This window comes from Callospermophilus lateralis, chromosome 7, assembly GCF_048772815.1.
Source record: "Callospermophilus lateralis isolate mCalLat2 chromosome 7, mCalLat2.hap1, whole genome shotgun sequence".
Taxonomy (NCBI): domain Eukaryota; kingdom Metazoa; phylum Chordata; class Mammalia; order Rodentia; family Sciuridae; genus Callospermophilus; species Callospermophilus lateralis.
Window position 1 is genome coordinate 27,837,731 of NC_135311.1, and position 16,618 is coordinate 27,854,348.

General features: G+C 38.1%; 1 protein-coding gene across 2 annotated transcripts in view; it reads right to left on the minus strand.

Annotated features, from left to right (window-relative positions):
* Nucleotides 1–16,618, minus strand: part of Ahcyl1 (adenosylhomocysteinase like 1) — a 39,029-nt gene that overhangs the window by 6,620 nt on the left and 15,791 nt on the right. For both annotated transcript variants that reach the window (XM_077109885.1, XM_077109886.1), the window contains exons 2-9: nucleotides 8,177–8,288; nucleotides 5,818–5,961; nucleotides 4,745–4,845; nucleotides 4,004–4,106; nucleotides 2,493–2,587; nucleotides 1,745–1,851; nucleotides 794–910; nucleotides 497–560 (exon numbers count right to left, since the gene is read on the minus strand). In XM_077109885.1, coding sequence (XP_076966000.1) covers nucleotides 497–560; nucleotides 794–910; nucleotides 1,745–1,851; nucleotides 2,493–2,587; nucleotides 4,004–4,106; nucleotides 4,745–4,845; nucleotides 5,818–5,961; nucleotides 8,177–8,288 — 843 coding nt within the window. The remainder of the gene's footprint in view (nucleotides 1–496; nucleotides 561–793; nucleotides 911–1,744; nucleotides 1,852–2,492; nucleotides 2,588–4,003; nucleotides 4,107–4,744; nucleotides 4,846–5,817; nucleotides 5,962–8,176; nucleotides 8,289–16,618) is intronic.

Consider the following 16,618-nt stretch of genomic DNA (forward strand, 5'->3'; position numbering starts at 1 on the left):
TGCCTAGCAGGAGGCCTACCACTGTGATAAACAAAAACAAAACAAAAATACAAACAAAAAATTCTGATAACTCTTGCTTGCAATGTGTTATTTGGAGGACAGCCTAGCAACTCAGGAACTTCTATGTGTCACTGCTGAAGACAGTGAAATCTCCTGCAACCTATTCTAGTATACAGATTGTCAATTATATGCCACTTCAGATTTCACCTTTCTTTGTACTGCAAGTCACCTGTGGGGCCATTTCATAAGAGGTTATTATTATTATGGGGGGATGATAATGAAATTTCATAAGACAAATTGGTGAAATCTGAAAACTCAACTCATTCTGTATGTCTATTCACGAATCTGAATACAGGACTTTTGTTAATGCTTTGATATACATCAAACACATCTGACCCCTGCATCAGTGACTCTGGACTGACAGCACAAGTCTCCTTTACCTGCTATTTCTAGTAAGTCTATGAAAAGACAGAGACACTGAGGCCCAGCTATTTACCTCACCATAGCCACACACCACCACTTGTTTCCCACCAAACATCACATCTGTGGTCCTCTTCAGGCTGTGGAAACAGACAAGGGCTCAACTCAGTCCCTCTGCACAAAGTTAAGTGTGGGGCAATGCCCAGGAGAATTTCAAATGAAGTTGGTTGAGCTCATATGAAATGAGCCCCTCTAACAAACTCTTAAAGGCAAAGGAAGACTAGGGGACAAGACTGCAATAACATCAGACTAACACTACAACCCAATCCAGATCCATCCCCTTTAAGTGTGACATCTATATATTTCAACCTACCCATCCAAAATGGACTCTCGGCAGCAGTACAAGTTATCAAACTTCTGTTTAGTAACAGAATCGTTGACATTCATGGCAGGAACACAGAGCTTCCCAGCTTTGGAGAGCTGATATAGCCTAAAGGGAGAAGAGGCCACAAAAACAAACAAAAACCAAGTTAGCTGATAAAACATAACAAACGGCAAAATCTGCCTAATTCTGTTCAAGTTCCATGGTACCCTCCCCAGTCTTATTTATTGCCCAAGATTATGAATAAACATAATTATTTCCTTGTCATTTTTCCCCACTTATTTCATTTTCTTCTCTCTCCACCCATTAGTTTTGGAAGGAAAACTAAATTAAAAGCTTTCAGTTGAATAAATTTACTTCTCTTCCATAAAGGGGACATTATATCCTTAAATCAACATTTTTCCATGCCTATTTTTGATAAATAAAGATCATAATGATTCTGATACGGTTTCCTGTGTGTGTATGTATTATGAGAGAGAAAGAGAGCGAGAGAGCGAGAGCAAGAGAGAGCAAGGATGTACAATGCGCCCCCAACAGAGAAACACTTCTTTTAGGTATTTCCAACAAGTTGAGAATATTTGGCAGTTTTACTTTTTGCTGTGTATATAAGATGTAGTTTTACAGATTTTTATTTTCATATTTCAAAAATAAAATTGCAATACAATATTGATTACAGTTTTTCAAGATACATTCATCCCCTACTCCCTTTCCCCAAACATTATTTTGAGAATTACTCAATGGAGTAAATGGGAGAGAAAAACGTTTGAACTAGAACCTGAAAAAATCTTCCTTCTAGGGTCACCTTGATTTTTTGAAAGTGAAAATTCAGTTTTATCCCATTTAGTTAATTCAAGTCTGAAACACAGTCCTAAAGCCTAACAAGAGACCAGAAGAATTTGCTGAGGCAAGGACACAAGGGGCAGCTACTCCAGAATCTGTTACCTGTGAACACCAGTCACGCTCTCTTCCACAATGCCTCGGATCTTCTTAAACACGTTTGGATACTTCTTATAAACCCAGTGGGTTAAGTCTCCCCCATCATCCAGGATCTACAGAACAGCCAGAAGACTTCTATGGGCATTCAGGCTGCTAGAGCTAGGGGGAACTTTGAGCCCACTTTCTGCACTAGTAAGAGAGCCCTGTATGTTTTGGAAGAGCATGTCTTAGAGCTCCATGTAGTAGGCTTAGACAGTGGAAACAGAGTCAATTTATTGGCGTAAAATGGTTAAAAGGATCCTTAGCTTTGTTCTAGGCTACAATGAAGAGTATTAGACTAATCACAGATTCATTTTTAGTCCAGAGTCTTGAAATACACAGCCCTTTGAACACAAAAGGAGAGCTGGGGCAGAAAGGTAAGAACCAGAATCCTACAAAGTGGGACAATGTCACTTCCTTCAATTTCGTTCTGCCACGTTTGAGCCATGTGTTTGAGCTAGTCTCGCCCTTCCCCCACCTTTCCATTCAGTACTCAGACACATTCTTCTTTTTTTTTTTTTTTTGGTGCTGGGGATTGAACCCAGGGCCTCGTGCTTCTCAAACCCATTGTGAATAGGTATCAAGCTAAACACTTTAGTGACAAAGTCAGTGTATAAGACCAAACATCCAAAACATGTTTAGGGAACCATGCTTTTGAGGGAAAAAAAGGAAATAAATCTATAGTCAGAAGTGTGGGATAAACATGCATTATTACCATGTTGGCCTGCCACCCATCCATGTTCACACAGCGGTCAATACACCACCAGAAGTCATCTTCTGACTCGCCCTTCCAAGCGAACACTGCAACTCCTACAGAGGCAGACATAAATCAGCTAATTCTTCTTTTGGAGAGTGATCTATACTAGTATCAATTTCTGAGATTTATATGAAGAGAAAAAGGCAAGAGAACCTATTCTGGAGAGGGAAATAGAGTAAAAGGTCAAAGTCAAAATAGTACTTTTAGTTCAGAAATTAAAAAAATTAAGAGATTTAAAAATATATTTAGAATCATAGGATGTTATTCTCTTTAAACTTAGAACTCTGACAACAAAATGAAGTGGAAATTAATACAAAGTTGTTCCTTAGAACATTATTTATATTAGTAAACATTTTGAAAAAACCTAAATGCTCACTATTAAGAAAGTAATGAGGTAAAATCACATGAACATATGAAAGAGTATTATACATGATGTTAAGTTTAGTGATATCAAAACTACTTTTGAAAATACTGTATTTAGATTATAAAACTGCATACATACTAACATTTATTTCAACAACATAAAGAAAAAGAAAAGAAAGATTAGTCAAACATCTGTAAAAAAGGATTATGAATTTTTTTTGAACTTCCTAAATTTCTCCAATAAACACTTAACAGACAAGAATAAACAAGAAAAACGAAAGTGTTATAAAGTTACATTCTAAAGACCCTAGGAAGAAAAGAGATCCTCAAAGAAACTTTATGATTTTCTTTTGAATATTTTAACAATAAAAATTATTCAATGTTTATTTTTAAGCTCACCAGTAGTTCATATAAGCAAAAATTTTTTGTGGGGAACAGTAACTTGGGATTGAAACAGTCTTAATTTTTGAGATGGTGTCTCACTAAGTTGTGAGGTTGGACTCAAACCTGGAACCCTTCTGCCTCAGTTTCTCGAGATGCTGGGATTACAGAACTAGGTCATTGTGCCTAGCTTCAGCACAATACTGAATACCAAGTAATATAATGAACTATGAATATGAAAAGTACTACTTACTTGTAATTCTTAAAATTGATGAGACTTCTGATGAAAAGAGATTGGCTGAGCTCATACAGTTTAATAATCTTCCTCATTCATTTAGCATTAGAATTGAGCATTTCCTCAATATCCTTAGATTCTTGCTATCATTTTTAAAAAATATTTATTTTTTAGTTATAGGTGGATACAATATCATTTTATTTTTTTAATGTGGTGCTGAGGATGGAACCCAGTGTCTCATATATGCTAGGCGAGTGTTCTACCTCTGAGCCATAACCCCAGCCCCTTTATGTCATTTTTAATGACTATATAATATTCTATCATGGATATCAACCTTGACTTTATTATCCATTTTCTTGCTGCTGATGTTTTTATTATTGCCCAAATTTTAGAGTCCTTAGACATATGACAGTGTAATGACAATTTTGATATAAAAAGTTGTGTTTAGATAATTAATTTGAAGCAAAGCTGGTGAAAAAGCTGAACTTACCAGCCTCAGCCAGTGCTGCAGCAACTTCATTCTGAGTTGAGTAGATGTTGCAAGCAGACCAGCGGCACTGAGCCCCCAGAGCACAAAGAGTCTCAATCAACACCTGTATGGATGTACAGGAAGATAGGGTGAGGAAGAAGGGCTACCCAGACACAGGCTACCCAAAAAGAGAGCAAACCAGTAAGAACACAATACCATAACTCTGTAGCAACAGAAGTGTTACACTGGAGAATTAGCAAAGGGTGTAGTCTATCTAGGGGTGGCAGGGCACACGAGATTTAACTATACTCAAAAGACATGTTCCTAAGTTGTTGTTTTTTTTGGGGGGGGGTATTGGGGATTGAATCTAGGGATGCTTTACCACGAACTACAACCCCAGCCCTTTTTATTTTTTATTTTGAGACATAGCCTCATGAAGTTATTAAGGCTAATTAGTCTTAAACTTGCAATCCCTGTCTTAGCCTCCAGGTTTCCTGGGATTATAGGCGCATGGTCCTGAACACAACCTAAAAGCCTTAATAGCATTTTAAAACAATCCTATTTTAGATCTTCCGAAGTCAGGTTTATTTTTAGCATTAAAAATGGGTTTACTTATTCAAAAAGAAGGTAACAAATCCTATTATGGTTTCACAGGGAGGTCCCATATAATAGCATTTGGAGGTTGGTTAGTTGGGGGAGGAAAAAATCTATTTCTTTCTTCCCCTTATGAAAAGTCCCTCTATTTTCTTTTAACAAACTCACCGCGGTCTGGGCCGTGATGTGTGTACAGCCCACTATTTTAGCACCAGCCAAGGGCTTCTCCCCCTGAGCACGTTTCCTGAGTGAAATCAGAGCAGACATGTCTGTGAAAGAACAGAGGATTTGAGCTAGGGCTTCACTAGCAGTACCATCCGTTCCTGCTCAGCCACATCCATGGCTGTCTGGGTCTGCTGAGACATGGCGAGGTAAGGCAGGAAAGCTCTAGGCATATTCCTTGATGACTGACAGCTTTGCTGGCAAAATAACAGTGGAGAGTTGTCATGGCATATCTCTCTTCCTCTGCTGCTTCTGCTTTATATCCAAAGGGCTGAACAGAGAATTAAGTAAATTCCCCAAACTGACTAAAATGGAGAGTGAGTCTCATCAGTCATTTGGGAGAGAGAAATAGTTTGGCACATGGACAATCACCAGACCCAGAAGAATGACTTGACCTTTAGCAGAAGCCACTTGCTATCCTACCCTATCCTGTTTGGGTTCAGTCAGTCTGTTTGGGTTCCTCCATTCTCAATATAGAACTTGTCTTCAATATGAAAACAACGGAAGAGTAAAGAGACCTTCCCAGGAGTGCGGCAAGGAAGAACTAAGACTTGACTATTGTCAGTCACTTTTACTCTGCTCCAGCAGAGGGTGCTCAGGACCAAATGAGACCCTCGGTCACCATATCCTTAGCTTTGAACCCTCCCACACCAGCTGTTTCTGAGAAATCTGGGTCTCTGGGATTGGCAGCAACAGTAAAATCCCACATAACTAACCAGTATGTAGTGCTCCAGCCTGTGCTGACTCTGCATTGTAGATCTTGGAATATGGTGTCACAGGGGAGGAAAACAGAAACTACTCTGTGTGTAATAACCACATGCTGAGAATAGGAAGAAGGGAAAACAAGATCAAGAATTCTGAGGCTCAAGCTCCTTAGATAGAGAAGTGTTTACCCAAAAGTCCAGGAAACTGTCTTTTCCCAAGACATTTTAGGGTAGCTTTTAAGCCTTAAGTTGTCTGTGGATTCCGATGACCAGTAAGAGGGTTGCTTCTGACCTCTACCCACTCCCTTTCTTTACCTTGCTCTGCAATCTCAATCTCCCGGCGTCCAAATTCTGCCTGCTTGATGTTCTTCACACAGAAATTGCTGCTGCCCTTGGAGTTGGTTTGCTGTTTCTCCCGGGGGGAAACCTCATCATCAGAGCTATCTGTGTAAGACGCAGCTAAAGCCAGTAAAGAAAGAAACAAGGGGAGAAAAACTTCAATGACCCCAACTCTACAGAGTGTGGCCTCAAGGGACTTTAATTTAAGTGAAGCAAATGCTGTTAATTGGAGCTCCTTTTTGTCACTCTCAATTCTACTCTTCCAAGGTCTAATAGCTGGTGTGAATGAAATGGCTGTGGACCTTACAGTGTTGCAGTTCCTGCATCCACCATAACGAGACTCTGTCATTAGGGCCTATAATTAAGAGCCACTGATCCTAATCCTGTACCACCTGCAGTGATCCCAGGTAATAACAAAGGTATTTGGTCCCAATCCAGATTGAAATGAGACCTGGCAAAAAATGGAAGAATAATTTAAGGGAGATGAGGAATGCTATTTCTATATGTCACTGGTTTTCACACTTAAAGCATCTATCAGAATCACATAGTCTGTTAAAACACAGACTGCTAAGGCTCCATGGCCAAAGTTTCCTAGTTTGTAGGTCTCATGAGGCACCCAAGAACTGGCATTTCCAATGAATTCCCAGATGCTGTTGATGCTACTGGTCATTCTGAAAACCACCAATACGGAAAAAAAAAAAAAACAGTAAGAGAGGCTTAAAACGGATTTCACTCTAGACTATGCTCAAGGAATACAGAGAGGAAAAAAAGTGACACAGAAGGCGAACAGATCTGATTCTACTGCCAGCCTTGGGAAAGTCTGTTAAGATGATCAACTTTAAATAGTAACTTCATATAAAAGCTAAATATATCTTTCCGATAGATATGCAAGGGGATATACAATCATTCTTTACCCCTTGTCACTTCTTTCCTCTGCATCAAGTATTTTCCTCATCATGTCTCCTGCCAGTACCCCAAGACTCTCCCACTAACTTCTATAGACAGGTCCTCCAGAAGGACAGAACTGCAATTCACACAAATACTACCATAGGTTATCTCTCCACCATGACAACTATATCATTAAGCTTTAACAAATGCTCTTAAAGATTTATGTAACATGACCATCACTATCTTTGAAGACTTCACTCATTTCCTCTTTCTTCCTCTTATAACTCCATCTTTCAAAATTAATTTTCCTTTTTTCTTAGCTATAATTAGTCTGCTTGTCACTTACACCTTTTTTATTTGTCATTCCTAGATATCCTTCGACTTATGACAGCCATTATATCTAGAACTGTTTCTTGCATACTTATGCCCCCTGTGAATCCATATATCCGTTTATTTCTGTACTTAACCCCTACTTGTTCTTGGCTGCCTATCTACTGGGTTATTTTCAGTGGCACAGGGCAAAGATAAATTTATTTATAATTGTTTGTTTTTCTTTTCTTAAAAACATTCCTTATACCTTAAGCCTAGCTCTTAATGTTAGTAACACAATGCAAACAATATTTTGGCAAAGGACAATGAATGGCTTTTAGTACTAATCTCTTTGTTGACATTAACAGCAACTGGTGACCTTGGACAAGCCTCTTAATCTTTTAACAATGATTCTTCAGCTGAACAATGAAGAGGTTATATTAGATGTCACTAATGTTTCTTTTAGAACTCAATTTGTAAGATCTGATCTTCTCTTCCATTCTCTTCTAAACACCCTGTCTAGAGTTGGCAAGGGCATGATTCAGTAGAAACAGACTTTACTTATTATAGATGGCTAAGATTAGAGGAGAGAACTGAAAAGAAACAGCTGGAATCATTGTATAGTAGTCTGTATTTTTCCCACTCTAGAGGTTATCAGGGAAGTATACTTCAACATAAGGCAATCTAGTTAATGAAAAGAGCAGAAATACTAATTGTCATCATTACAATTTAAGCAGTCTTGGATAAGAAAGAAAGAGATAAGTGACAGTGTGTATTTTATACAAAGAAGTTATTCTTCCAAATAGTTCTTTTCAAGGCCAATTCTGTCAGCCAAAATAACATTGATTCCCTCTCTTTGCAATGTGGGTGGACAAATGTGGGAATCAAAATTGGCCCAGTACTACCAACCAGGCACTGGCCACAGACCACACACAGAGACAGCCAGGGGAAGAAAGTCTCAAGATGACAAAAGCTTCCCTAGCTACAAGCCCGGCTGGGCACATTCCCATTGCCTAATTACTAATTAACCGTTGACAGGAAGTCTTGGTATAAAGTATGTTTTCAGATTCTAGTTAAGTGAAGAGCACTGGGTAGAGAACAGGGAAGAGATCAGAGTGAACATGAAGTTCACACCTACCTGAACTGTAGCTGTCAGTGGAGGACTGTGAGATGGAGCGAGACAAAGATCTTCGGCCAGTCTTTGTAGGGAATTTGGTGAATTCCTGCATGTCATCAGCAAACTGGATTTGCTGAAAGAGAAAGAAAAAATGTTGAGGAAATTCTACATATCTCTGTACCTGAGAATTCTAAGGCCATATATTATCTTCCCTAAAAGTCAATGTGATCACATGGTTCCTACTGAACTCTCCCAGTCTTCCAAGTATCCTTCAAATAGTCATCTAATTCTGAGCAGCTGAGGCTGCTCTCTGAGTTCTCCCAAAATATTAATTACTGCTCCTCCCCAAATGTTTCGACAAAATTTGGGGTTAGAAGAAAAGCTTACGGGCCAACTTTCTTTAGCATTTTCCCAATTTTATCCACATCTCTCCATTCTATTTTCTTTCCTCTTATAACCTTGACACATTAACTTTTTACCCTCCCTCACAACTCTATCAGAAGACAGATCTCATAGTACTTCTGTTTTTGTTTTTTTTTCTCACCAGAATATTCTCTTGTAGCATATTATTAATGTGAAGTTGGCTGTGGTCTTGCTTTTTGAAGAATTATGAAAAGATGCCTAGAAACGGTGATTGGCGTTAGATTGCCAATACTCAGAGCCCAATCATGTGTCTATATATCATATAGTTAATGTAGTATCCCCATAACCTTCTATAAACAGTAAAAATTTAAAATACCAGAATATACCAATGAAAGAGAGATGAATTTAAGGAGAGAATAATGACTTGGCAAACTATTAAAAGTTTCCTTAAATAAATCAGAATTAGATGACTATTTGAAGGATACTTGGAAGACTGGCTTTAATAAATAGCTTGCAGTTAACTATAATTTATACACAAATTAATGGATATTTCTAAAATATTTGAAAATACTAACTTATATCATGTGATTTAAACATTCCCCATGAATTCCTGTTTAAACTCTGAGGAAAGCTTTCTTCAAAATCTAAAAAAGAAAAAAAAAAAGAAAAAGAAAAAGAAAACTCCAAAACTTCACTTTTCTGAAATAACAGAATGGATTGAGAAACTGAATTAAGATTCTCCTTACAATGTAACTCTTTTAAAAAAAGTTCCCATGGAGAATCCATTAAGCCAAGTCTTTAGCAAACATTCCTGTACATGTACACCCACCATTTCCAATTAAAATCTTCGCTGCATAATGCAAGCAACATGGTTACAGCCACTTTTGAGACAGGAACAGTAAACTAACTATTCTTCAGTTACAGTTGTATGACCTTGCCCTCCTGCAGCTGGAGGAGCATCAACCTCTAATGTAAGACTCAAGCTTAAATGTGCAGCCTAGGTGCACGCAGCCATTATGACCAAATTGAAAAGTGAATTGTTGAGACCCCACAGGTCATAACACAGAAATCAGAGGAATACGGGCTTATTCTTTCAATTTTCTATCATCAATGATTCACATGAACACTGAAAGGAGAGAATGCAGTTGGACAACAGGCCAGCAAGAAAAACCTCAGTGTATTTTTAATTAAAACTTATCTTGCTCAATATCTAACTGGGCAAGCTTTCCCCTTAGGTAACTATGTGAAACACTGAGGGGGCAAAGTCCGAAGCCTGTTTTATTAAGTCTAAAGACAGATTCTATGTAATGGAGCAGGGTAAAGCTACATATTGTGGTATTCAGCTCAGGGTCTTATACATGTAAGAAGGCATTCAGAAAATTTCTGTATAATGAGTAAACATTTCAAAATCCTTTCTTGTATAAGGCCAATTGAGTCTCAAATGATAACCACAGAGACTCAAGATGAACCACATACTTTACCAGAACATGATTAACAAGTATCTTTGTCTATCCAAAGCAGAATTTTTAGTTTAGGTGCTAAAACTTAATTTTAAATACCTTAAATGTCAAAAGCACAATAGCTTTTCAAAGAAAAAGAAAAAACCCCAACCAACCAATCAAACAAGAAAAACCTCATCTAGAGGGCCACAGGTTAGCATTTGCCCTTCTAGACAGGATTGTCTACTGCACATTCATATGACTTCTGTAGTTGGCAAAGCTAGTTTGACTGAAGAGATTAATTCAACACTAAGGTAATGACTTTCAATCCAGTATGAAGTTATTTTGGTAGTGGAAAAAATACACAGTGGAGAGACCACCAGTGCCTCTTAACAGTCTCTAGAGGCAGCCCTTCCTCCACCAGTCTCCCTGTTGTTGGCATGGGCAGCCCGTTTGGAAGCTCTCTCCTCTCTGGCTGTTATGATTCCCTCCCTTGTTCATTTTTTTTACAAAAGGTTCTGGGCATGTTCCCAGACACTACCTATGTGGGGGGTAAGAGTAGGGGAGGAAAGTGCAATAACATTTGCAGATTTTTAGATAAAAAAATAAGAGAACTGGATGTGGCAAGTTAGAAATGTCTCTTCAGCAACTTAAGAATTGAATCAATACTCCTAATCTCCCCTTGCATTCATAAGCTCATCAGCAGCCTAAAGCTTAGCAAAATCCTCCCCTCTAAAATATTAGACTGTGGTAAGCAGTGATGCTCTTGCCACCCCACCTCTCAAGTAAAGATATGGTCCATATCTGAAGAGGGCAGAACATGAACCCAGGCTCTAATGTAGATGGGTGGCTGTCTATTCCTGCAGCTCTTACAGCCCAGCAACACACAGGTTCATGATAACCTTGTCTCTCTCTCAGCCCAACTACACACTGCACACAGCCCATACCAGCTGATGCTGCTGAGTGTCTGCTCTGCCAGTTTCCTCCAGGCCTCCTAGCTGCACCAGTTGTCTTCCCAGCTAGCAGCTCTGTTTTCCCCTAAGAGAAGAGCGTTCTAGAGTGTTCTTCACCTTTACATTGTAAATGAAGACCCTGCTGCCCAAAGCAACTTTTGGATGTCAGTTTCCTCTCCATTGAAATGAGATCTCAAGAATAGACCACTGATTGAGTTGGACTCAATTTGACTGCATTTAAGTCAAATATGGTTTGGGAAAAGAAAACCAAACGATGCCTGCAAAGTTGTGCTGTTTATATTACTTCCTATCACCACGATTTCTTCCACACACTGTCTTAAAATTGTGCTTTAGAGTTTCTTCAAATCTATATCTGTAAGAAATACTAGACCTAAATATAACAGCACGGGGAAGAAGAGGAAAAGTAGATAAAATGTCAAAAAGTACCTTAAAGTAAAAATGTCTGTTAAATATTATTGTGTGTGTAGTTGCTCACCATCCAGTTTACAACTGAACAAGCACACTAGCGTTCCACTCTAGAACTAGTAACACATCTGAGAAAGGCTAGAAGGTCAGATTGACTCATTCTTCAAATAGCACATCCAAATACAGAAGTCTACTTGCTGTGTCTTAAAAACCCAATTAAATATCAGGCCAGTTTAATGTGCTATTTTAAAGTACCTCTTCAAATAGCTTAGCAGGTATGGTGGTTGACTTTCTTCTATGTCATACTGAGAATGTTAAAGAAAAGCTCTACTGAAGAAATAATTTGGGGTACTTTAAATCCACCATCTAATGGTAAGCCTGCTGACAGGTGAGCCTAAAGAACTGTTATATAGAACTTACCAAATCAAAGGAATCACAGACAATCTAAAAAAGTTATAAACTTCAAGAGAAAAACAACTGTTGTATATTACTTGCTTAGTTGACATTAATTAATATTTGTTTCCCATCAGAAATTCTGAGTGTACTTTCACAAACACATATCCTAAATACTCAAATGTTAATAGCTCAGCCTCCCTCCTTCCCAGGTCCTATCCAATTTTGCCTTCTCTCTCTTGATTCAGAACGAATTAAAAACTACCACATGTGGTTAACCATGTGGACTCTATGGCTAAGGAATGCTGATCAGGGTAATACCCATGGTACATTATATTTTAGTCATCACATTTGTTGACTCAAGTACACTAAGTACACAATGCACTTTAGGAAAGATTTGTTCAAGGAAATATGGTCCCTTAAAAATCTGTAGATGTGTTTTGACTCAAAGTGTAACGATAATGCAAATGGCTTTGCCATGGAATTTCACTGCTCCTTTAGGAACATGCTAGATACTGTAGTCGTCACTGTCTTATCTGGATATTAACTTAAGCCTCCAAAAATTACGTTAGGCCAGACATCTTATTAAACTTGTTATTTCACATGCTTATCCAACAGCTTTTAGCTTTCTCAAAAGGGTTTCCTCCTAAGGGTGAAGAACTAGACTCTAAGGTAAACATCAATTACTAGGAAACAAATCATTAAGAAAGCATACCTTAAACATGCATGGATCAGTCTTTCTTACTGCTGAGGATAATTTGAAGGGCTAGTATTCCTCTTCTGGTACACTATCAGTTTTCTGGGACACTTCTAAATTCATATATTCTGTTCCATTGTCCCCTCTAGGATTCTATGCTCAGAGACTTTTTCCTGTTTAGAAATTATGGTCAGCATATTTCTTAGCTAACACTTAGCATTGAGCAAAAAAGTGACTATCAGAAGCTAGAGATTTTAACAAGGTCAATTCCTAAGCAACATGCTACAACACCTTCCAGGATTCCTACACCTTTTCATACATCTTTCTGCTAATTTATTCTTTTATAGATTCTACTTTCGCCTACTCCCTTTTAAGAGGAAAGGAAAGGGGTCTCCAGCCAGCCTAACCAAGTGCAATACCTTTTCATGATACTTACCACCAATCAGTCTGGTTCTCATTTCCATGAATCCCAAAGAAACAGCAATAAACACCAACCTTCTTGGTACAAGAAATATGTAAGTCTGAGTATCTTTCATGTCAGGTAAAGAAGTTCCCCAGAAGGGCATCCCCTTCCCAACACAGTGCTCCCACTATTAAAGAACTGAACTTAAAAGAATCAATCTCAGGCCACAGAGTCAACCCACAACCACCTTCAGCAACTTTTTCCATTCCCTGGTGCGGAAATCAGTCTTCTGAGACTGAGCAGGTTTTGGCTGTTCCCTGCCCTCGATCCCAGTCTCAAGTTTCTTGTTCTCAGTCTCCCCATATGGAGCCTGAGTTTCTAGGGGGGAGGGAGATGGGAGGCTGACTAATCACAGCATGTATCTCCCTCCCCCACTCCACCCTTGTGTGTCTGTCTCAACAGTAACTGGATATAACACACAGACACACACACACAGCTGGAATCCAATTCCACAGTCAGAAGAAATACTCTTTTCAAAATGGGATTCAACTTGATCTTCTGTCAATGCTGGTGGGAGGAAGGGATGAGGCAGTATCAGGCCCCACTCTGCTGAGTCACTTAAAATTGAGAAAAAAGTTTGAAAAACTCTCTCAAAAAGCCAGGACTTTTATCTTTTCAGCAACTCTTCTCTTCATAGGAGACAAAACACTTCACTGGCTTTCTACTATCTCCTAAAGTGCTCCAGTCAGTACAAGTAGTACTACAACTACAGGCAAAATTAAGAGGTTTTAAAAAATAGCATCAAGAGACTAGGGAAGGGCTTCTTAAAATTTCCCAAACCACAATTTTACAATAGAACATAACATACACCCAGACTGGTTCAATACCTGTTTAGCCATCTACCTGCTCAGGAGCCTCAACTGTCCATACTTCTCTCACCCTCAATCCCAGTACCAATATTATTTAAAAACGTGCCAGTCATTTCCTCTTTTCTCACCACAATGTTTTTAAAAGGAAACCAGCAGAGGTGACAGAAGAAGTCCTGGTTCCTGGAACATACTCATTATTTTAGTGATACTGAAGTCTTCTTCCACCCCTACCACTGCACCACTGCTGTTAATAATACTTCTTTTTTGACTTTATTATGATTATTTTTCAACATAGAAAAAAATTAAAAAGTAGTAGAATGGACACCTGTATACTCTCCACCTAGTCATTCATAGTTGCTACATTATACTCAATTATACATGAAGTGTACCCAATGCTCATATTGTCCCAAGTGGGGCCAGTGGGTACCTCTTACATAGTCTTCTATGTTCCATTTTACGTTTCTTTGTATACACACGTACATCATACTTTCATATGGTCCTAAAAAAAAGGTAGCAAACACAAAAATTCACTAATAAATTCTTCAGAAAGCATCTTCAAAGAATACTCTTCCTACAGAACTTTGATGGTATTATCATACTTGAGAAAATTAACAGTAATCCTATATTATCTAATGTCCAGACTATCCAAACTTCCTCCATTTTCTCAAGGTTATTTTTCACAGTTGAGGACCAACTGCCTCCCCAATCTTCCAACACAGGATGGAATAAAGGTTCATTAAATACAATAGGTTCCTTGAGCCTCCGCTAATCTAAAACATTCTGCTTTTCCAGCTCATGAGTCCAGGCCAGCTCTCTTATAGAATCTCCCATTTCCTTAATTTTTCAGGTCGTTTCCTTCCTGTAAACTACAAATTCAGTTTGATTACAGAGATTAAAATTTTGGCAATTTTAATGGTATGATATATAGATGATGTCATATATTTCCCCTTGTAGGAGGCAGTGTCAGGTTGTTGCACCATTAGTGACACTAACATTAAACCTTGGCTAGAGCAAGACCATCAGATCTCTCCCTTGAAAGATACATTTTCTCTTCAGCAAGTAAAGGTTAATTTGTGGGGCGAAATAACATCATGGTGAATATCTTACTGTCTAGTGACTTCACCATCTGTTAATAATTCTTGCACGAACCAATTTAATGACAGGGGCTTAGAAAATAATAATTGTTAATTTCTTCCACACACATTAGCTGGCATTCTTTTATGAAGACAGCCTTTGCTTTTCCTTTTTTAGTAGTCATTCATAGTCAATGTTACACGCAATTATACATTAAGTGTACCAAATGCTCATACTGACCCCCAAGTTGGGCCAGTGGGTGCTTCCTACAAGTCAGATCTTCTGTCCTTCTGACATTCCATTTAAGCACTTCCCTCCTTTTTGACAAAAGAGTATGTACTGGGCTGTAGTTGTGGCTCAGTGGTAGAGGGCTTGCCCAGCTTGTGTGAGGCACTGGGTTCGATTGTCAGCACCACATATAAATAAATGAATAAATTAAAGGTTCATCAACATCTAAAAAAATTTTTTTTTTAAAAAAGAAGATATACCAAGTTGACTGTTCTTTCAGCCGTTTCTCCAAGCTTTCTTTCTTTCAGTAGGAAACTAATATCTGGATTCAAGGTATGGTATTTGCTATCAAAGGTCTCAAAGCTTCCAGGTTCATTCAGTAGAGAAATAAATCTTCGTTTTATTCATTAGTTCATGCTGATTTTTTATATTGATATTTATATTTCAAATTTAAAATTACCTTAAAAACTTAATTTTCCTATTTGTATTTTTTTTATGTTGAAAATCTTGGTCCCTAGTAACACTAATATATTTACTTATTTGCTATATTCTATAATTAATACATAAAATAGATTTAAAAGGACAAAACTAATCTCATTACTAACAGTCTCCTCAGTGATCAAGATTTCACTGAAATTCTTTTTGACCTTAGACTATATTTCAGAAAGAATATATAGTCAAAGTACTAGAAGACTGTATAATCAATTTGATATAGTATGCTAGATCTGATACTTTAAACTTACTTATAAGAAATTTTAAGATTCCCTTTTTTTCTCTTTGATTTAATCTTATTTCTAACATAAAAATATTTTCATGAATCAGAAGTTTTAAAGGTATACTCAGAAGTCTCATTCCTAGTCCTACTCCTGTAACTGTTCATTCCACATTTTCATTGGCTTCTTATTCTTTTTTTTTTTTTGGTGGGGGTGGTACCAGGGGTGGAGCTCAGGGGTACTCAGCCACTGAGCGACATGCCCAGCCCTATTTTGTATTTTATTTAGAGACAGGATCTCATTGAGTTGCTTAGTGCCTCAATTTTGCTGAGGCTGGCTTTGAACTTGCAATCCTCCTGCCTCAGCCTCCCAAGCCTCTGGGATTACAGGCATGGGCTACCCCGCAGCTTCTTTATTCTTCCATTGGCTTTTATAGAGGCAAATAAATATTTATTTTCCCTCTCTTTGGGAAAGACAAAGCCAGATTCCTAGGTTCACTTTGTAAGTTTGTAATAAGGAGTCATCATTAGCCTTAATCTGTGCTTCTCTTTAAAGTCAATCTTGATTTTAAATGAAGCTCTCAAGAAGTTAAACTGGCAAACCTTACTGCAAGGTATGCTGGGATGTTCTTTTTTAAGAACATCAATTCCTTATTAATAGGCAAATCTGTACTCTTCAAATGAATGTCTATGGGAAGAAAATTTAACACCGAAAGCAAACAATCCATGTATGGCACTAGAATGAAGATGGGACATCTGGCATTTTGGAAGGTAGTCACATGAATTGAGCAAATGTCATCTGTAATTTCTTAGCTTGTTATGATGGAAGAAGATTAACAATGTACAAGAACAATTCTGCTAAGTGTGGTGGCACACAGTTGTAATCTCAGTGACTTGGGAGACTGA